General features: G+C 32.6%; 1 protein-coding gene across 4 annotated transcripts in view; it reads left to right on the top strand.

Moving 5' to 3' along the window:
• The window catches only part of LOC143058935 (voltage-dependent L-type calcium channel subunit beta-1-like), a 52,302-nt gene that overhangs the window by 7,743 nt on the left and 21,597 nt on the right, over positions 1 to 22,962 (top strand). Inside the window, exons 1-2 of one of the 4 annotated variants that reach the window (XM_076232412.1) lie at positions 8,438 to 8,457; positions 14,224 to 14,294. In XM_076232412.1, the coding sequence (XP_076088527.1) occupies positions 14,238 to 14,294 (57 nt within the window). In that variant the 5' untranslated portion in view covers positions 8,438 to 8,457; positions 14,224 to 14,237. Of the gene's footprint in view, positions 1 to 8,437; positions 8,458 to 11,591; positions 11,794 to 14,223; positions 14,295 to 18,352; positions 19,194 to 22,962 lie in introns of those variants that run through there. The other 3 variants (XM_076232409.1, XM_076232411.1, XM_076232408.1) reach the window with 3 other exon arrangements.

A 22,962-nucleotide genomic window follows, 5' to 3' on the forward strand; every position in this document is an offset into this window, starting at 1 on the left:
CATGTGTTGTAACCTTTACAATGAGATCAGGTTCCTCAGAGCCTAGCTATGATGGTCACTTAATATAATTTGTACATTGGTTGTAACCTATACAATGAGTTCAGGTTCCTGGGAGCCTAGCTATGATGGTCACTTAATATAATTTGTAAATGTGTTGTAACCTATACAATGAGATCAGGTTCCTCAGAGCCTAGCTATGATGGTCACTTAATATAATTTGTACATTGGTTGTAACCTATACAATGAGATCAGGTTCCTCAGAGCCTAGCTATGATGGTCACTTAATATAATTTGTACATTGGTTGTAACCTATACAATGAGTTCAGGTTCCTGGGAGCCTAGCTATGATGGTCACTTAATATAATTTGTACATGTGTTGTAACCTATACAATGAGATCAGGTTCCTCAGAGCCTAGCTATGATGGTCACTTAATATAATTTGTACATTGGTTGTAATCTATACAATGAGATCAGGTTCCTCAGAGCCTAGCTATGATGGTCACTTAATATAATTTGTACATTGGTTGTAACCTATACAATGAGTTCAGGTTCCTGGGAGCCTAGCTATGATGGTCACTTAATATAATTTGTACATGTGTTGTAACCTATACAATGAGATCAGGTTCCTCAGAGCCTAGCTATGATGGTCACTTAATATAATTTGTACATTGGTTGTAATCTATACAATGAGATCAGGTTCCTCAGAGCCTAGCTATGATGGTCACTTAATATAATTTGTACATTGGTTAACGTTGTAACCTATACAATGAGTTCAGGTTCCTTGGAGCCTAGCTATGAAGGCCACTTGATATTATTTGTACATGTGTTGTAACCTATACAATGAGATCAGGTTCCTCAGAGCCTAGCTATGATGGTCACTTAATATAATTTGTACATTGGTTGTAATCTATACAATGAGATCAGGTTCCTCAGAGCCTAGCTATGATGGTCACTTAATATAATTTGTACATTGGTTAACGTTGTAACCTATACAATGAGTTCAGGTTCCTTGGAGCCTAGCTATGAAGGCCACTTGATATCATTTGTACATGTGTTGTAACCTATGCAATGAGTTCAGGGTCTTTGAAGCCTAGCTATGAATTCACTTGACATCATTTGTACATGTGTTGTAACCTTTACAATGAGTTCAGGTTCCTGAGAGCCTAGCTATGATGGTGACTTGATATCTTTTGTACATGTTTTAGAGGTGTCTCTAGGTATATTCTGAATTGTACAGGTGTCACCTTTCTGCATGCCAATTTTCAACATACATTCAAAATCATATAAGAAAGAAGAGAGCTCCCGAAAGGAGGTACATGTACCACTAAAAATAACCCCTGGTTTTCTGGAAATCTGAAAATACCATGGAGCGCATTAATCCTTAATTTTAAATGCAAACTCCTAGACAGGTAAAATTTGGCTCAAAATGGTCTTAATATATTTCTCTTTCAACAAAAGTTTCATTTCTGCAAATTTGTTGGTTAGTTTAGGTGAACAATGACATCAAATGCACTATTTTTTGTCTGAGTAGGCTTACTTTCACATACGTTCTTAATTTGAGGGAGTAATTGGTGGTATGACACACGTTGTAACCTATACAATGAGTTCAGGTTCCTCGGAGCCTAGCTGTGATGGTCACTTGATATCATTTGTACATGTGTTGTAACCTATACAATGAGTTTAGGTTCCTTGGAGCCTAGCTATGATGGTCACTTGATATCATTTGTGCATGTGTTGTAACCTATAAAATGAGTACCAAGGAGCCTCTAGTTTAAAGAACTGTCATGCCTTTGTAACATGTTGTACTGCAATAGACTTTATTGATCTCCATGATAATTAGTCCAATTGTCCTCTGCTTAATGAATTAATCATGTATTAAAACACACAGTATTCTCCTATGGCCTCACATAGTAGTCAATTAGTTATACACACAGGAATTCATTCCACAAAATATTCATCATGTACACCTTGTAGAGTTTTACATACAAAGAGCCATGTCCCCATAATTAAGCTTGGAGCCTGGAGTAAGTTTTGTGGATCTATATTAAACCATTTAGAATGACCCAAGATAGTTCTGATATCGTAGCATGTGTTTGTTAGAAAGGCTTTTGCAACTAAATACTTGTAGTTAAGACTCTTGGCAATTCTTAACAAGCCTTTTTAATTAATACTCAGGTATATACATTCATACTTTATTAATCTAGTCATGTAAGTATAGCAGTGCAGAATAGACTAGTTTATGAAGCTGATTGAAATTGTTTTCTTTGAAATAGACTACTTTTTGTCGAGTTGTTTTTTCTTTTACTCATTCCTCATTTCCATGCTCACAGTTTCACATTTTGAAACTGTTTGAAATTTTAATAGTTGACTATTAAATAGAAGCATGGTTTTAGAAATATAACCAGAGTTTTACCCATTTATTATATTTATTCTCTATTTATAAAACAAAAATGGACTTTTAACAGTAATCATTTTCATTCCTTATAAAATTGAAATAAATCTATAAAGTCAATGCTTGGCAGTTGTGGTTTATATTTGATTTTATGTCACTTTGTGTAAATAAATATATATATATATTAAGAAGATGTGGTATGAGTGCCAATGAGAAATAAGAAGATGTGGTATGAGTGCCAATGAGAAAACTCTTTATTCAAGTCATAATTTGTAAAACTTATGAACCACACCAACAAAATACAACCACTGACATGACTGATCATCAGGTTCCTGACTAGTGACTAGAATTTTAAAATAAAAAAAAATGACAACATCCAGGTCATTTAATTCTATTGTCATCCTTGCATTCCACTGTTGTCATCATATTTCAAAAAAAGAATAACATGGTTCCAACAGATATTTGAGGGTAAAAAGAAAAGTTTTTATACATACTGACATGCTGACTGCATGTCTATAGCAAAATATTAAAAAAAAAAAATCACAGTATGCTGCTATATGAAAAAAATTATGTACATGTTCATTCAGTTGACAATTCAAAGATATTGTCTTAAATAGTTCTTATTTTATTGTAAAAGTTATAACCCTGTCTGTCTCAGTGTCTGACTTTTTTTTCTCAATTTTATGAGAAACTAAAAAAGAAGATGTGGTACAAATGTATGATTGCCAATGAGACAACTCTTCACAAGTGACCAAATGACACAGAAATTAACACAACAGCTATAGGTCACCATATGGCATGTTATTTTTTTTCTGCTGTGTTTTCAGGTATTAGTTTTGCTGATTGGTAAAGTACATGCATTGGGATCCTTAAAACAGCATGTGACACTATATTTTGTCATATGTAAAGAAAATTTGAATTACATAAAGATAACTAGTACTGATTACCCATGTGATAAATAGATCTCAATTCTTAAATATGTTTTGCATGAATCTGAAATCTCAGGACTTCCAAATAAGATATAAAAAATGCTGGTATTGTGACACTGCTTCTTCATAAGATTGCCAAACCTCTTTTGTGTTTGTCTTTTCGTTATTTTTGTCGAGCCTGCAACTTTTGTTGCAGAAAGCTCGACATAGGGATAGTGATCCGGCGGCGTCTACGGCGGCGGTAATGTTAGCTCACTTCTTAAAAGCTATATATTTTAGAACGTGGAAGACCTGGATGCTTCATATTTTGTATATAGATGCCTCATGTTACGAAGTTTCCGTCAGTCACATGTCCATTGTCCCACAAGGTCACCATATGGCATGTTATTTTTTTTCTGCTGTGTTTTCAGGTATTAGTTTTGCTGATTGGTAAAGTACATGCATTGGGATCCTTAAAACAGCATGTGACACTATATTTTGTCATATGTAAAGAAAATTTGAATTACATAAAGATAACTAGTACTGATTACCCATGTGATAAATAGATCTCAATTCTTAAATATGTTTTGCATGAATCTGAAATCTCAGGACTTCCAAATAAGATATAAAAAATGCTGGTATTGTGACACTGCTTCTTCATAAGATTGCCAAACCTCTTTTGTGTTTGTCCAGTCTGCACGGTTAGCCACTAGTCCGATGCCCCAGACTAGTAAAATTTCATACGGACTAGTAAGTTTTTGGAAAATTTTGTTTGGACCGATAAGAAAAATGTCAGGATATTGGTCTTCGGACTAGTAGTTGAAAAAGTTTTTGGTGCAGACTGTTTGTCTTTTCGTTATTTTTGTCGAGCCTGCAACTTTTGTTGCAGAAAGCTCGACATAGGGATAGTGATCCGGCGGCGTCTACGGCGGCGGTAATGTTAGCTCACTTCTTAAAAGCTATATATTTTAGAACGTGGAAGACCTGGATGCTTCATATTTTGTATATAGATGCCTCATGTTACGAAGTTTCCGTCAGTCACATGTCCATTGTCCTTGACCTCATTTTCATGGTTCAGTGACCACTTAAAAAAAGTTCAGAATTTTTGTAATGTTAAATTCTCTCTTACTGTAAGTAATAGGATAACTATATTTAGTATGTGCGTACCTTGCAAGGTCCTCATGCCCGTCAGACAGTTTTCACTTGACCTCGACCTCATATCATGGATCAGTGAACAAGGTTAAGTTTTGGTGGTCAAGTCCATATCTCAGATACTATAAGCAATAGGTCTTGTATATTTGGTGTATGGAAGGACTGTAAGGTGTACATGTCCAACTGGCAGGTGTCATCTGACCTTGACCTCATTTTCATGGTTCAGTGGTTATAGTTAAGTTTTTGTGTTTTGGTCTGTTTTTCTCATACTTTATGCAATAGGTTTACTATATTTGTTGTATGGAATGATTGTAAGGTGTACATGTCTAGCGGGCAGATGTCATCTAACCTTGACCTCATTTTCATGGTTCAGTGGTTATAGTTAAGTTTTTGTGTTTTGGTCTGTTTTTCTCATACTTTTTGCAATAGCTTTACTATATTTGTTGTATGGAATGATTGTAAGGTGTACATGTCTAGCGGGTAGATGTCATCTGACCTTGACCTCATTTTCATGGTTCAGTGGTCAAAGTTAAGTTTTTGAGTCTTTTCATCTAATACTATATGTCATAGGTCAACTATATTTGGTGTATGGAAATATTTTATGATCTATATGTCAGTCGTGCAGGTTTTATTTGACCTTGACCTGGTTTTCACGGTTCATTGCTCAGTGTTAAGTTTTTGTGTTTTGGTCTATTTTCTTAAACTATAAGCAATAGGTCAACTATATTTGTTGTATGGAAGCATTGTTAGCTGTACATGTCTGCATGGCATATGGTTCAACTGACCTTGACCTCATTTTCATGGTTCATGTTAAGTTTATGTGACAGTCGTAATAAAGCTTTATATTTAGGAGTATCAACATAATATCAATGATTAGTAAAGAAGGCGAGACATTTCAGTGTGTGCACTCTTGTTTATCTTTAGTCATACTAAATTCCTTTGTCTGTGTTATTGAATCCTAGTTAGTAGCATTGCCAACATTTAGGTTCAGTCTGTGGTTATATTTTCAAGACTTCAATACATTGTAGCTTTCCCAAGCCTTCATGGAATTTTGCGAATCTTTGAAAGAAGCTTCTCAGTAATTCTTTATGATTCAGATATCAGGACAAAGTTTTGGATATATTTTAACTGTTAAATTGGTCATTTTTTTTGTGGTCAACAGAACACTTCTAACACTGGCTCCTTTAACCTCTTACCAATTTTTGATGTATGGTTGCAACTTGCTGTCTCATTGACTGGTAGCTAGACTTGCTACATGGCCCTTCCTAATTATGTTCTTTTTCAATTTTGCCCCTTTAACAATTTTACTGCTATAACTAGGAGAATTCCATTATACTGACATCTGCAAGGGCAATCAGTAGACTGGCACTTATCAGTAACATATAAATTGATAAGAAAGAAATAAAGGAAAGGGAAATGTTGCAAGTCTAACTGGTAGACCTCATCATTAAGTTGGGTGACATGATAAATTCACACTGTTTAAAAAGTAAATGCATTTACATCCAGGGAAAACATTGGATTCATAGTACAAAAATAGGATGTTATCATTAAAAAGGTTTTTGTTATCTCAACTTAATTTTTCCACACCAAATTTTTAGTTGGCCTTTACTACACTGAAATAAGCTCAAGTTATCTCCCTTTGACCTCACCAGAAAATTATTGAATTGTGAAATCAACTAAAATTTTTGCCATTTCATTTTAAAGCATATATGTTTTCAAATTTCAATTGATTTCAGTCAGAAAATGGATCTTTTTAAATTTTGTTTCATAAATGGCCCAAAAGTAATTGGTACATAAAGTCAAGTTGTTTTGAAAGGAAAGTTCCTCCACAGAAGAACAATGGAATTAAAGTCAAAAGGGGTTAAAGTTTAAACTTTGCCCTAGCAGTCTTATTTTATCTTGACAAAGTTACGTATCAAAAACAAAAATACCATTATTTTTTAATTACTAGACATACATGTATTAGGGACTTATTGTATACATACCATAGCCAAAAAATGTGCTAAAAAAAGTAAAGGGACAAAAAATATTGACCTAAAAAGTTATTAATTATTTCTGAAAAAGGATTCGTTTGAAAGTCAACTTTCTTAAGTCTTTTGTTATCTATTTGGAAAAGTAAACTGCTTTGCCTCATTAGCATATAGTGTATTTAATTTCGCAGTATTTCCCAAAATATCTAAAACATAAATAGCAGACTTATATCAATATATTTAAATGTTCATCAACATTATTTATTTACTATTTTATTTGATCAACAAATAAACAAAGATTATTCAATCGTCAAAATATATGTTTGTTGGATGTAGGTTATTAGATAGAAGGTTAATATCCCATTAAATTGTAAGTTACATAAGAAGCTGTTTATTTTGCTTTGAGTTTGTTTATTACCTTTCAATCTTTAATCCTTAATTTTGTTTCTGTATGGACCATTGATGTCAAATCGAGGTTAATGTATGTAAGGTAAGCAAGGTTAACAAACTTATGCAGTTGTGAGTTCCTGTGATATATTTACTTTTCTGATTAAAATTTTACTAGTCTGGGAAAAAGAAAAGTAGAGTTTCGTGGGGAAAGTTTTTATTGTCACTTCATGGATAAACTAGAGAATTTTGAATATCTGTCAAAATTCAAAAACAAAGAGAAGGAACCATCATTAAAACCTCTTCTAAAAGTCTAATTTCAAAAATCAAAAGGAGGGGTACTTCAAACATAGTCAACACTGAGGTTATAGATTTGTCCTTGAATGATTGATTCATTTATTTGTTGGTCATCCATTGACCATTGTTAGTTTAGGTAAATGCAAAAAAAGAGTATTTTAGGACACTCAGATACCACAAATTTCATTGTTTTCAGTGGTTGTAAGTGGTTGTTCTTTAAGCCATCACACAGGTCAAATTATTAGACAGTAGTGTTGTGCCATGTAGCCATATACATGTACATCTATATGAAAACCATATGTAAAAAGCATATAATTACATACAATACTGCCAAATGTTCCCCACATCTGTCAATAATCTGTATTATACATTGGAGGTAGAGTAAATTGGAGAAAAGTACTAGCTAGGTATCTGTGGGGTGGAGTATAGGTTTGGGGGGAAATTCAAAACTAAAATGATTGGATGGTCATCTGACAAAGTTCCATCTTTTCATTAAACTTGTTTTGTCTATCTTTTTTTTGTAAAGAATAATGGATATTAAGTCTTTTTTGTTCATCTATTAAATTCATTTTTTTTCCATTGAGTACTTTGTCTGTTAGTCCGGCACCTCCAAATTTTCCTCTTTTTCCTGATGGATTTGTCAATTTTTACACATATATAGTATAATGGGAAGTAACATTTTTTTTTAATCAAACAAAAAACAAATCTGCAATCATTGATATGCAGCAGCAGATGCACTTGAAAGATCAAGTGAAAATATGGTTGAAAATCATTTATAAATTTTATGCATGATATAAAATTTTCAGAGAGAATTCAATAATCATCTAAATAAAATTGTAAATTTATTCTGTTTCTACAATAATAAAAATAAATCACAATATATAGAAATGCATAACTCTGCTATAAAATAGACAAAAACAAGAAAATCTAGTTTGTCATGTTTCATGATAAAGTTTGCTAAAAATAGCTTATAGTTTAAATATATAGATTCTTAAGTGGAATCATAGCTTTGTTCAAGGTAGGCAATAATAATCAGTTTTTACCAACAAAACTATTAATAAAATCATTAAAGAACTTCTGTACTTAGAATTATATATAAAAAACAAGTTCCAAGGGAAAAAAATAAAAACAAAAACAAATTCCATGAGAAAAAATAAAAACAAAAACAGTTTTCGAGGAGAAAATTAAATAGAAAACAAAATTTGCTGCAAGGTAAAATAGTATTTCTAATTCCAAAAGTAAATATTATTTAAACTTTCCACATGGTTAAACATTTTCTAAACACTGTTGAGGGTTTATATTGTGACGGTCTTGTGATGTACATTGAATTTGTAAAAATATATACATGTGGGTATGTATTTATGTTATATAATGTACCTAAAATTTAACCTACTGGTAAGGGATAACATCAAAAGATTGATGTAGGATAAAAAACTTAAATCAAATAGTTTGGGGATGGAAATTAGGGGGGGGTCAACATTGCTGCAAGTTTTGTTAATCTAAAATCAATTTTACATATATCCCTATTGCTCAATCAATTTTTCCCAAATTAAGTTAAGAAAGGGGTGGGGGTGTGGGGGTCAGTGAAAAAGCTATGTGAATTAAGTTTTTTTATCCTTCATTGAACTTTTGAAGTTGTCCCTCAGTTCTAAGACATATTCAAAATGAGTGAATTTGTATGCATGTACTGTTGTGTAGAGTTTTATTGTCAGAGGACAAAGGGATAAATTTATAGAGTTTTGTAATCAAATGACAAAGTGATACAATTGTACACAGTTTTGTAGTCAAAGAACAATTTGTACATTTGTACATAGATTTGTAATCAAATGACAAAGTGATACAATTGTACATAGTTTTGTAGTCAAAGGACAGTTTGTACATTTGTACATAGTTTTGTAATCAAATGACAAAGTAGTACAATTGTACATAGTTTTTGTCGAGCCTGCAACTTTTGTTGCAGAAAGCTCGACATAGGGATAGTGATCCGGTGGCGGCGGCTATTGCGGCGGCGGCGGTGTTAGCTCACTTCTTAAAAGCGATATATTTTAGAAGGTGGAAGACCTGGATGCTTCATATTTTGTATATAGATGCCTCATGTTAGGAAGTTTCCGTCAGTCACATGTCCATTGTCCTTGACCTCATTTTCATGGTTCAGTGACCACTTGAAAAAAAAGTTCAGATTTTTTGTAATGTTAAATTCTCTCTTACTGTAAGTAATAGGATAACTATATTTAGTATGTGCGTACCTTGCAAGGTCCTCATGCCCGTCAGACAGTTTTCACTTGACCTCGACCTCATTTCATGGATCAGTGAACAAGGTTAAGTTTTGGTGGTCAAGTCCATATCTCAGATACTATAAGCAATAGGTCTAGTATATTCGGTGTATGGAAGGACTGTAAGGTGTACATGTCCAACTGGCAGGTGTCATCTGACCTTGACCTCATTTTCATGGTTCAGTGGTTATAGTTAAGTTTTTGTGTTTTGGTCTGTTTTTCTCATACTTTATGCAATAGGTTTACTATATTTGTTGTATGGAATGATTGTAAGGTGTACATGTCTAGCGAGCAGATTTCATCTGACCTTGGCCTCATTTTCATGGTTCAGTGGTTATAGTTAAGTTTTTGTGTTTTGGTCTGTTTTTCTCATACTTTATGCAATAGGTTTACTATATTTGTTGTATGGAATGATTGTAAGGTGTACATGTCTAGCGGGCAGATGTCATCTGACCTTGACCTCATTTTCATGGTTCAGTGGTCAAAGTTAAGTTGTTGAGTTTTGGTCTTTTTATCTAATACTATATGTCATAGGTCAACTATATTTGGTGTAGGGAAATATTTTATGATCTATATGTCAGTCGTGCAGGTTTTATTTGACCTTGACCTGGTTTTCACAGTTCATTGCTCAGTGTTAAGTTTTTGTGTTTTGGTCTATTTTCTTAAACTATAAGCAATAGGTCAACTATATTTGTTGTATGGAAGCATTGTTAGCTGTACATGTCTGCCTGGCATATGGTTCAACTGACCTTGACCTCATTTTCATGGTTCATGTTAAGTTTATGTGACAGTCGTAATAAAGCTTTGTATTTAGGATTATCAACATAATATCAATGATTAGTAAAGAAGGCGAGACATTTCAGTGTGTGCACTCTTGTGTAGTCAAAGGACAATTTGTGCATTTGAACATAGATTTGTAATCAAATGACAAAGTGATACAATTGTACATAGTTTTGTAGTCAAAGGACAATTTGTGCATTTGTACATAGATTTGTAATCAAATGACAAAGTGATACAATTGTACATAGTTTTGTAGTCAAAGGACAATTTGTACATTTGTACATAGTTTTGTAATCAAATGACAAAGTAGTACAATTGTACATAGTTTTGTTGTCAAAGGACAATTTGTACATTTGTACATAGTTTTGTAATCAAATGACAAAGTAGTACAATTGTACATAGTTACTTGTCAAAGGACATAGTTGTTTATTAAAATTTAGTACCAAGTTGTGTAATGGAAGCACAAATTGATTCATTTATACACAGTATGTAGTCAATGGACCAAGAGGTACATCTGTACTTAGCTTTATAATCAACACACAAAGGGGTACAATTGTACAGATTTTTGTTATCAACACACAAATGGGTACAAAGTTTTGTAGTCAAAGGACAAAGTGATTCATTTGTACATATTTTCATGTGCTCATAGGATACATTTAGTACAAAAATTTGTATATTTGTAGTGAAAGGACAAACTGTTTCATTTGTACATAGTGAATGGAACAAAAGTGAAATTGGTACATTGGTTTGTATTCAGTTTGTAGTCCAACTGGTTCATTGTATAAGCATTGTTTTGTAATCAAGGACAAAGTGGTACAATTATACATGTACATAGTTTTCTAGATTTTCTAGTGAAAGGAAAAAGTAGTTGTACATTTTGTAATCTAAAGTAAAAGGACAAAGTGGTGCAATTCCAAATAGTATAGAAGTCAATGGACAAAGTGGTCAAGGACAAAGTGGTAAATTTGTACATACCGGTAAATTTGTTTTCAAAGATGTATAAAGTCTAAGACCATATATATTGTTTAAAGATGTCAATCTTATTTACAAAGCTTGTATAAACAATTATACAAACAAAGCAAGCAAGCCAACCAAAATTTTGCTTTACATGCAGTAGGAAATTAGCTGTAAAGTTGAATATAAAGTTGAATTATGTCAATACAGACCATGTTAATGGATAAAGTTTTTAAGTGCATTGAAAAAATTAGAAAGTTTACTGGTATTATACAGTACTTGTTAAAAGATGTAAAGATAAAGTAAAAGATATGATTATATTATTTGAGATAAGGTTAGTACATTCCCAGACTTACCCTGTTGTGAGCCCCTGATTAAAACAACACACATACTAGAGAGTACTCATTAATGAACACTTCTTATTTATATATAGTTATTATCATAATTTAGGTGTGAAAAAGTGTGAAAATTATTTTTCACCTCAAATTGGATATTGCTTTTAACTTTTTAGGATTTTATGTGAAATTCATATGATGAAAGTTATAGTTTAGAATTTAAGGAATTTTTGTGTGTAATTTGTGAATAAGATAATATTCTGGGATGGTTCAGAAGTGTAGGGAATTTGGTGTTGTGAATAATTATCTACAATAGATTCAAATATATGATGACAGTAGATTTTGGTAAGTCAGCTTGACAATTTATTTCTGAAATTTTTCTAATTTATTTTAGCATCAAAATCCAGATTTGATAGTTACATGTAAAGTTTGAGATGGGGAGGGACTGACGCTACATTATTTCAAAATATTTTAGAGTTGATGGAGATTTGAATGATATAACATGTATATAAATAACATTATCAAAGCTTTAAGACCGTGCAGGGCTGTATAGCCAGTCAAGGTCGTTAAAAAGTTCCATTTGTTTAAGACAACAATTTTATGACCCCTATGGAGGGGGAATTTAAGTTTTACCTTTGTCAGTCTGTACATATATATGTATGTATGAAGGTAATTCCCAAAGTTAGTTTTTATTCTCCAACTTTAGTTTGCCTCAACAAAATGTTATGAAACTGATACACAATATTTCTTACCACAAAATTTAGATAAAATCCAAATTTGCATTGCATCTTAATTCAGTTTTGTTCCTTTATAGCTTTTTATAAAATACAAGTGGGGGCATCATCTGTTTTCAAAGGAGACATTCCCCATTTATTTTTTCTCACTTATGGCTTGTTATTTTAATGTGACCTGTTCATTGCTAAATTTTTTGTTTCCGTTCTTTACTTTTAATTTGCCTCAACCAAATGGTTTGAAACTTATACACTATGCTTATTACCTCAAAAAAATCACAGTTCAAGTTCAAATTTGGTGGCGCCACGTTAAAGGTTCTAGAGTTGTGCCCCTTTACAATTAGAAAAATTGATTTTTTTTTTTCGTTTTCATCTCTTACTTTAGTTTGCCTCAACCAAATGCTATGAAACTTATACACAATGCTTATAATTACAAAATACAGATGTAGTTTAAATTTTTCGGGGTGTCACTTTTATTTTTCTACAGTTATGCCCCTTCACAAATGGAATAATTGCTGAATATTTTGTTTCTGTTCTCTAACTCTAGTTTTACTCAACCAAATGCCATGAATCTGATGCAAAATGTTTACTACAACAAAATACAGATCATTTATGAATTTTCGTGGTGTTGCTTTAACCGTTCTAGAATTATGTCCCTTTACAAATTGAAAAAAAATCAGCTCTGTTCTCTTACTTGAGTTGACTCAATCAAATGTTATAGACTTATAGATAATTGTTATTACCACAAAATTCAGATAAGGTACAAATTTGGTTAGCTTCACTTTTACTGTTCTTCAGTTATGTCCCTTTATTACTTTGTATGATGTGCAAGTGGGGGCATCATCTGTGTCCATCCATGGGACACATTCCCCATTTATTATTATAACAAACTTACAACTCTCAGAAGGATTTTGATTAACAGTTAGAATCTGCTTTACAATAAAGAATTAGAATCAGATTTTGATTTTTAACTACTTCTTACTGATTCTTCTAGACTGTGATATTAATTGGTATTTTGAATTTTCAGCTCATCTTCTCTTACATGAGAAGATGGTCATTGTGATCTATGTGACCTCATTGATCTTTTGAACATATTATATACTATACACAAAGTTTAAACAGACCTTCATAGGATATATCAGAGGTTTCACTGGTTCGATAAATGCTTGTTGTAGTAGATTGTCTCTTGAAAAAGAATGTTCATGCAATTTAAACTGTGTGTCTAGATTGACCAGCTTATGGGGTGATCCAAATCCATTTAGTAATTACTTTTCAATAATGAACATGATGAACTTTTATCAAAGCTGATAATTGTACTTTCTCCTCTTTCATTTCAGATGTAGTACATGTAATGGCCTCAGATAATTGTATTTTCTCCTCTTTCATTTCAGATGTAGTACATGTAATGGCCTCAGATAATTGTATTTTCTCCTCTTTCATTTCAGATGTAGTACATGTAATGGCCTCAGATAATTGTATTTTCTCCTCTTTCATTTCAGATGTAGTACATGTAACGGCCTCAGATAATTATATTTTCTCCTCTTTCATTTCAGATGTAGTACATGTAACGGCCTCAGATAATTGTATTTTCTCCTCTTTCATTTCAGATGTAGAACATGTAATGGCCTCAGATAATTGTATTTTCTCCTCTTTCATTTCAGATGTAGTACATGTAATGGCCTCAGATAATTGTATTTTCTCCTCTTTCATTTCAGATGTAGTACATGTAATTTCCTCAGATAATTGTATTTTCTCCTCTTTCATTTCAGATGTAGTACATGTAATGGCCTCAGATAATTGTATTTTCTCCTCTTTCATTTCAGATGTAGTACATGTAATGGCCTCAGATAATTGTATTTTCTCCTCTTTCATTTCAGATGTAGTACATGTAATGGCCTCAGATAATTGTATTTTCTCCTCTTTCATTTCAGATGTAGTACATGTAACGGCCTCAGATAATTGTATTTTCTCCTCTTTCATTTCAGATGTACAAATGTAGTACATGTAATGGCTCAGATAATTGTATTTTCTCCTTTCATTTCAGATGTAGTACATGTAATGGCCTCAGATAAAGCCTACCATAAGAGAGATTCCTCAAATGTTCTAGTCAAACAGGTAATATTTAAAGTTATATAAAGTTATATTAAAGTAACTATGATGGCATGAATAAAGTCTTCTGAAAGGTCTCAGGGTATGCCATGTGTTAGTAGACTTTTTATAAGTTAACTATTTAGAACTTGGTTATTTGTACTCCACCTACAATAGTTGTGAATTTTTTGAAGTTTATGCTCCGTAAGGGTTTCCACCTAAATGTCCAAGCTCATCTCTTCAGTCTTAATACCTGAAGTATGCTTCTTGTTTTTATACCCACCCTGTTTATGCTGTGCGTCTATCAGTTCTGTATCAGGTTATAGCTTTGGTTTAGTGTAGTTTGGGGTCATATTAAATATGAAACCTTGCACTGCATGATTCATTTAAAAGTTTAAAAGTGAACTGTATGTTATGTTTATGCTATATAACTTGTTTGACCACGATTTCAATGGGAAGTGAAAATGTATGAGTGGGGCATGGACAAATATTCATGTTACAATCTGTAACAAACTATTGTTAAACTCCGTAACTCCTCGAGAAAAAACCTTCTTATTGGTTGGATACCAATGTTCATGGGTTTCATTGGTACAGTTGAACCATGAAATAAAATGTTCAACGAATTACAAACTTTCTATAAGCTTTTTATTCAGAGATTGGCAAAAACACAAAATCAAATTTCCATGAAAATACAAGTTTTCCTCAACGCACGAAAATGAAAAATACCCACTAAGAAGTAGGGTGTATTATGTCCTCATGGTGTCCCACTAAGAAGTAGGGTGTATTATGTCCTCATGGTGTCCCACTAAGAAGTAGGGTGTATTATGTCCTCATGGTGTCCCACTAAGAAGTAGGGTGTGTTATGTCCTCATGGTGTCCCACTAAGAAGTAGGGTGTATTATGTCCTCATGGTGTCCCACTAAGAAGTAGGGTGTGTTATGTCCTCATGGTGTCCCACTAAGAAGTAGGGTGTGTTATGTCCTCATGGTGTCCCACTAAGAAGTAGGGTGTATTATGTCCTCATGGTGTCCCACTAAGAAGTAGGGTGTATTATGTCCTCATGGTGTCCCACTAAGAAGTAGGGTGTGTTATGTCCTCATGGTGTCCCACTAAGAAGTAGGGTGTATTATGTCCTCATGGTGTCCCACTAAGAAGTAGGGTGTATTATGTCCTCATGGTGTCCCACTAAGAAGTAGGGTGTATTATGTCCTCATGGTGTCCCACTAAGAAGTAGGGTGTGTTATGTCCTCATGGTGTCCCACTAAGAAATAGGGTGTGTTATGTACTCATGGTGTCCCACTAAGAAGTAGGGTGTATTATGTCCTCATGGTGTCCCACTAAGAAGTAGGGTGTAGTATGTCCTCATGGTGTCCCACTAAGAAGTAGGGTGTATTATGTACTCATGGTGTAGCTGTGTATTCATATTGATTTACTTGATAGAAAAAAATGCAAAAACAATCATCAGTTACAAATAACTGTCAGATGTTAAAAAAAAAAAATAAATAACTTAAGGTCAATTTGAAGACATTTGATTTGACATTGATATGTACATGTGTAGAATGCTACACATTTGAGGAAAGAGGACAACCATGTTTATCTTATTAAGCTAATTATTATCTACAGAAAGATTGGACATCTTCCAAATGAAACAGACTCTGTCTGCTAACATATGTTATAATAATGATAATATTCATTCATGTAATTGTGATGGCAAATTGATGGCATAGGGTCATCTTACTAAATACTTGGCATTACAATAATGTAAAGATGCCAGGGACTAGGTTTGGTGGCTGTTAACTTAATATAAGAGACTTATAACCCATTGCCTCAAATCCCTAACTATAGTCTTAATTGCTACAGCCATTCTTTTATACTTATATCCCAAATGACCCTACATATGTTTTGTAAGAAATGCTCCAGCTGAAATGTGTTGGCAGCAGTTGGGAATTCACTTCTTGGTGTTTTCAGATATGTTGTTTCAAGAATATTAAACCATTATAAATGTATATTCTTCTTAGAGATAAAATTAAAAAAACTGAAATGTAGCTGAAATCAGATGGGGTAAAGGCTATTTGAAGTTAGTAGGTTGATGGTATAGTTCCTAGGTAATCACTTTTAACATTTACACATGCAAAGGATGCAAGGAGGTAATGGTATGACCATGCAGGCGGAAACTCGGTTGAAATAAAACAAAAGAATCGAAGCTCTTTGTTAGAGAAGGCGATAAATGCTTACTGTAATGTTTACTATAGTGACAAAATTTTTAAAAGTTAATAGAAACAAATAAAATGACAATTTTCTTCTCAATTACGAAGTGTTTTATTCTTAAAACACCATTTGCATAAGTTTCAATTTATCTAGTACATAGTTAAGCAGAACAATTATATATCAAGTCGACGACATAGGTATCTTTCAAGTTGGATGAAGAAAATGCATAACCTCGGATTTTTAAAAAAAAATTCCCACGGATGGGAAACATATCAATCTATTAGTTCAGTAATTTTCGTGTCTGCCCTTCCATTATGTTACTCAAGAAAAAATTCCAAACAATGGGTAACAATTGTATCGAAAAGAGAAAAATGAGTGCACCTTTTTATGTCTTGGGTGTATTTGAGTTGAATATTTTGTCTTGATATCGCACAAGCACAAAGCAAGAATATTTCATATATCGTCATTTTTATATATCAAAGCTACAGGTTGACTTAATAACATAAAAAAAATCACAGTACTAAAAGATGAAATATATGGGTCAAGTGAAATACCTATCTAATGAATCACAAAAACAGAGTAGGTGTGTTCGAATAGGTATTTTTTAACTAAGTACTTGACTACATACAGTCTTTCAAGTTGGATGATGAAAATGCATATCTTCAAAAAATTACAATTTTTTTGTGTGTGAAAACTAGGGTTTATAGTCTTCAACCACTAAAAAAAATCTAGTCTGCCTTTCCACGAAATATTTAATTAGAATTTTTTTAAATGTTTATGAATTTTTGAAAATTCCACCTGACAACCTATCAGACAACAGTTTTAAGTTGAATAAATGCATACAAGATCATTAACTGGTGTTCATTATTTAGTTGATACTTTTGTCTTTTAAAATACAACTGACAAATAAGGATCGTAATGGTGCAATGTGGATAAATTTATCGGTTTCCAAGAGCAAAATTGGCATTGCGTCATCCCTACAATGGCTTCCATTTCTGCGATTGTGAAAATGAACTGACGTAATGGGGAGATAATTTTGACGAAGTAGAATCCTGACTGCATGATTATATGGAGAGAAAATTGGTCTGTAAAGACTATAGCATAAGGGGAGATAACTGTTATGTTCAAAATATATTAAAAGAGGCATTTTAGCAGACTTGGCTTGCCATTTTTCACTAAAGAGTCAACTGTACTTCTAGTCAGCATGCATGGATATATAGGTTGCTATGAAGCTATAATTGAATGAAGAAAAAAGAACCATTTGCATCTCCACAGGTCATGAAGGTTGTATTTAAATAGAAAACTGGACTTAAAATGATTTTTTTTCAGCTGAAGTTTCTTTGCATATACCTATACCTATACCTATCCACTCCTTTGCCACCTTGCCACCTTTTAGTACCCATCCATCATTTCCTTGAAAAAAAGAGAAAAGAACTAACCATCAAAATATTCTTTAGATGTTATAGACATTGATTCTGTCTAATATACTTCCTTTTTAGGCTTTTAATTTGTATCAGATAATTTAGAGTAACAAAAGGTTGTGGTTATTTCCAGAAGAGAAACGAACTGAGTTTGATATGTGGTTTTATTAAGTCCTGATATGTCATGTTTAGATTTTCTACCCTTTGACCTTTGCGATCATATGAATGGTTTGACCAAATAAATGAATTATTCATTACAAATATATCTGACTTGTGAAATATATTGACATTTAGTTGTAATGAATTAATGATATTCATTGTTGTATAATTATGTCTTTTTATAACTGACTCTCATCATCCAGCCAGCCATGTCAATTGGAGTATTGATTTTCTTGTGTGTTACTTCCCCTTTCTGAAGCCATCATTATGGAAAGGACAGGAATAATTATCATTGTCTAAACGTAAATAACCCTATTGGTGGTGAATTGCTGTGGAATTGGGCGACATTTTGTTTCTATATTAGGTTCTGGGACATCTTTCACTTTCAAAATGCAATTTTGTTAAAGATGGTGTCGTCTGCTAATTGGAGAAAACCTTTAATGTGATGTATATATTAGTTAGATGAGACTGTTGTACAAATGTAATACAGTCATAAGCAGTTATAAATTGTAGTTAGACACAAACTTTGGCTCAAATTGTATGGACCAGAATATATATCGAGTATTTCCACCATATTACTGCTGGATATTATGTATTAATGAGGATTTATGACTCTACTACATGTCGTGTGACTGCTTTCCTAGACAGATGAAGGACAAAAATTAACAGATATTTAAATGTCTTCCTATGTTGTTATGTTAAATCAGTAATTTTATGAATTGGATGTTTGAAAGTTGATGTTCACCTTTGTGGGGTATTCTTTTTAGTTGAAAGATTAATAGCTACATTACTTTTGCTATTCTTTGACAGATATTTTCAGTATTATTTTTATCGCTCAAACTTATAGGAAAAGGAATGCTTCAAACACAGTATTCAAACATTAGTATTCAGTATCTATATATAAATTGAGACAAAAACAAGTTGAAAAAAAGGAAAAAAGGTGAACTGACATGACTGAGCATTGTTACTGATCTGCCAGCATGTCCCAGAACCATGCTGGAATAATAAGATTGCTAACCCAGGAAGTAAATTAACATGGTGATCAATGAAGTGGAACGTTTCACAGGATGAACCCCTCCTCGATATGGGAAGGATTAGGAAAGTTGTTTCAGGACTCAGCGATAATGATTCCCTTGTGGTAAGGTCATATTGAACATTGTACCTTATATTTGGGGGGGGGGGGGGGGGGGGATGTTGCAAACGACAGAATTTATTAGCATTACAGAGTAAATTCTTATATGGAGGGGATAGAATTTATTTTGTTCTCAGGACGAAAAAAAATACCAATGGATTAGGTAAATATCAATGAGACAGATACTAGACAGTGGTGTAATACTCAACTTTTTTTTATGACAAATCTTAGTCAAGACTATGTGCCTAGGGTAATCATGGTAATGATGGGGTATGCTTCTAAAATGGGAAATTTCTTATTATATTGGTGTATGCAAGTGCATATGTATACTGTTTTCCAAAGAATGTGGCTTACATGGAATGACTCAATCAGGTTAAGAACTTTTCTATTTTGTATAGTTTTCTAAAATTATTTACACAATGACTAGTAAATACATATATATGTTAACATTGGTTAATGGATTTCATTGGTTTGTAGTAGTCATTCACACTCACATTCACACTGGCGTAAAAGTTCAGGATGATGTGTCAATATTCCTACAATTCATTTTGTCTTAACTTTTATTTGAGTAAAACATAAAGGCTTCTTCAGCCACTGACTGAAATTTAGCCAATTTTTGTGAATTTCGTAGGTACATACTAACAACTTGCAACTCCTGTTATCGCCATTTGTCGCATAGGGCGCGAATTCGTGGGTACATGTTAACCATGAATTCAAATGTTCAACCAAAAACAAATTTTCTTTAGGCTTTGCTTGTCATTATATGTAGAGATTGGCAAAACCACGAAATCAAATATCCACGAATATGTAAGTTTTCAGCAATCCACGAAAATTTATAAATACGAAAATAAATGAATGCATCGTATATGGATAAAAGCAGTTCTGACACCTTTGATGGCTAAATTAAAATCTGCAATGTTGCTGTGAAGTGATATTTCATGATATACAACTTTAGAATGTTGAAATGATTAAATAGTTCAAGCTGTGCTACTAATTTTACTCATCACTTGGTGTCTGTAGTCTGTGGTCATCATTATAGATCTTGTCTAAATTTTTATATAAATCTTCTCCTTTGAAACCACTGGACCAAATTTTACCAAACTTGGTCACAATCATCATTGGGATATTTATAGTTAAATAATTGTCTGATGACCCCACCTTCCAACCAAGTTGGCTGACATGGCTGAAAATAGAACAAAGGGGTAAAATACAATTAGTTTGATATTTTGAAAACCATTACACATAGAGATATCAGTCGGACATTAACTCAAAAACTCTTTAACCAATTTGTGTGAAACTTTGATGAATTGTTTACATCTTTTGATGTGAGCTCCCTTTCATTTTAATAAATTTTAGATTTTATGTTTCTGAGTTATTCATTAAAAAAGGGGCATTTCCAGTTTTAAGTCAATAATTCAAAAATGCTTTTAGCAATTTGCAAGAAATTTTGGTGAATTGATTATATATATTGACATAAGCTCCCTTTCGATTTATATAGAATTTACATTTTACATTTTCTAGTTAGGCCAAATAAAAAAGTATGTGTGGTTCCAGTTACATCTGAAAAAAAGTTAGGGTAGGTAGGTAGGGATTTTTTTTTATTTTATGTTTTTTTTTCACATTGAGTCTATGGGAGCAACATTCTGACTTTAACAGTGCTTAATGAAAAATGACAATAAAATCTTTAGGGTAGGCTATTTTTAAGCTGAAAAAGTAGGGACGGTAGGGTAACTGGAACCACACATATATTTTTATTTGTCCTTACAGGATTTCATTCATCAAAATGGGTTATTTTCCAGTTTTCAGACAATACCTTTACAGTGCTTTGAGCAGTTTCATTAAACTTAAGTGCCCAATTTATATCTTTTAAGATAATCTCCCTTTAATTTTTCATTAATTTCTGATATGATATTGAAAAGTTATTGAACTTTATTCTTAGAAAATGCAATGGGCGTATCATACGCTCATAGCACAGCTGTTTATTTCCTATGATCTTCAAATCTACATTTATATTCTGTAGATATACATTTATTTGTTTATGACCTAAACATCTTGCATGGTGTATTATTTTAGATACCAACATTTAATATTCATTAATAAACACCAAAAACGCCTAATAAATACATGGCATACAAAACCAAATATTTGTACTAGATGTAAAATGTAAAAAATCTGTCCCTGATATAAAACAAAAAAATTCACCTGATATAAAACAAAAAAATCGGTCCTTTGTTTAAACTTTTTCTCTTCTTGATGTAAAAAGATAGATTTTGGACCTCGAGTTTGTCCTTGGGAAATAAATTACAGCTATAACATTAACAAAACAGATTATTGCAGGTGACAGTAAGTAAGTTACGCATACATGCATCAGCATTCCAGCACACTTTATCATGTAAGGCAAGAAATAGGACTAAAATTGAGGTTTTATCACCAGATGACCAAATTAAGGGCAACAAGTCAGCATTGTGAGGGTTAAAAGATAAGCCAAGAAAGTGAATTTTTGGAAATCAGTCCCAACAGTTTAGGAATTAGGGGCAAAAAAACAGGTCCAAAATAAGAATTTTTCTTGGTTTTTGCACATGTACAATAACTTTAGTATTAGTTTATAAAAATCTATGAAATTTTAACACAAGGTTTATGACCACAAAAGGAAGGTTTGGATTGATTTTGGGAGTTTTGGTCCCAACGAATTAGGGGCCAAAAGGGTCCAAAAGTAAACTTTGTTTGATTTCATCAAAAAATGAATTATTGGGGTTCTTTGATATGTTGAATCTAAACATGTAATTAGATTTTTGATTATGGGCCCAGTTTTCAAGTTGGTCCAAATCAGGGTCCAACATTATTATATTAAGTATTGTGCAATATCAAGAAATTTTCAATTGCACAGTATTGCGCAATAGCAAGAAATCTTCAATTGCACAGTATTGTGCAATAGCTAGAAATCTTCAATTGCACAGTATTGTGCAATAGCAAGAAATCTTCAATTGCACAGTATTGTGCAATAGCAAGAAATCTTCAATTGCACAGTATTGCGCAATAGCAAGAAATATCTAATGGCACAATATTGTGCAATAGCAAGAAATTTTCAATTGCACAGTTTTTATGAAATATTCTTTGAAAATTGGAGTTATCTTTCTTTGTCCAGAATAGTAATTGAATCAACTTAAATCATTGTTTTATACAATATATTGATCTGGGTTCAATTTTTCTCATTTCAGATTTCATAAATAAAAAGAAAATTTCTTCAAACATTTTTTTGAGAGGATTAATATTCAACAGCATAGTGAATTGCTCAAAGGCAAAAACAAATTTATAAGCTCATTAGACCACATTCATTCTGTGTCAGAAACCTATGCTGTGTCAACTTTTTAATCACAATCCAAATTTAGAGCTGAATCCAGCTTGAATGTTGTGTCCATACTTGCCCCAACTGTTCAGGGTTCAACCTCTGCGGTCGTATAAAGCTGCGCCCAGCAGAGCATCTAGTTACAAGAGTTGTGGCCCTTAGTTATTTTATTCTATGGAAAATTTCATTTGTTAGCAATCTCTTGTGTACAATTCTTTCAAGAGTTTTATGAAACTTATATCATAGGTTTTTATCAGCAATGTCTAGTATAAGTTTGAAAATCAGTGCTGATCAACTATTTTTGATAGAGTTAAGCCCCTTGAAAATATTAATTATAATGGAAATTTCTCTATATTAATAACAAAAATTAGGATCAAAGCATATTTTTTAGACATTGCCCTTGAACAGATATGATATGTGCAACATTGG

This window comes from Mytilus galloprovincialis, chromosome 14, assembly GCF_965363235.1.
Source record: "Mytilus galloprovincialis chromosome 14, xbMytGall1.hap1.1, whole genome shotgun sequence".
Lineage (NCBI taxonomy): Eukaryota > Metazoa > Mollusca > Bivalvia > Mytilida > Mytilidae > Mytilus > Mytilus galloprovincialis.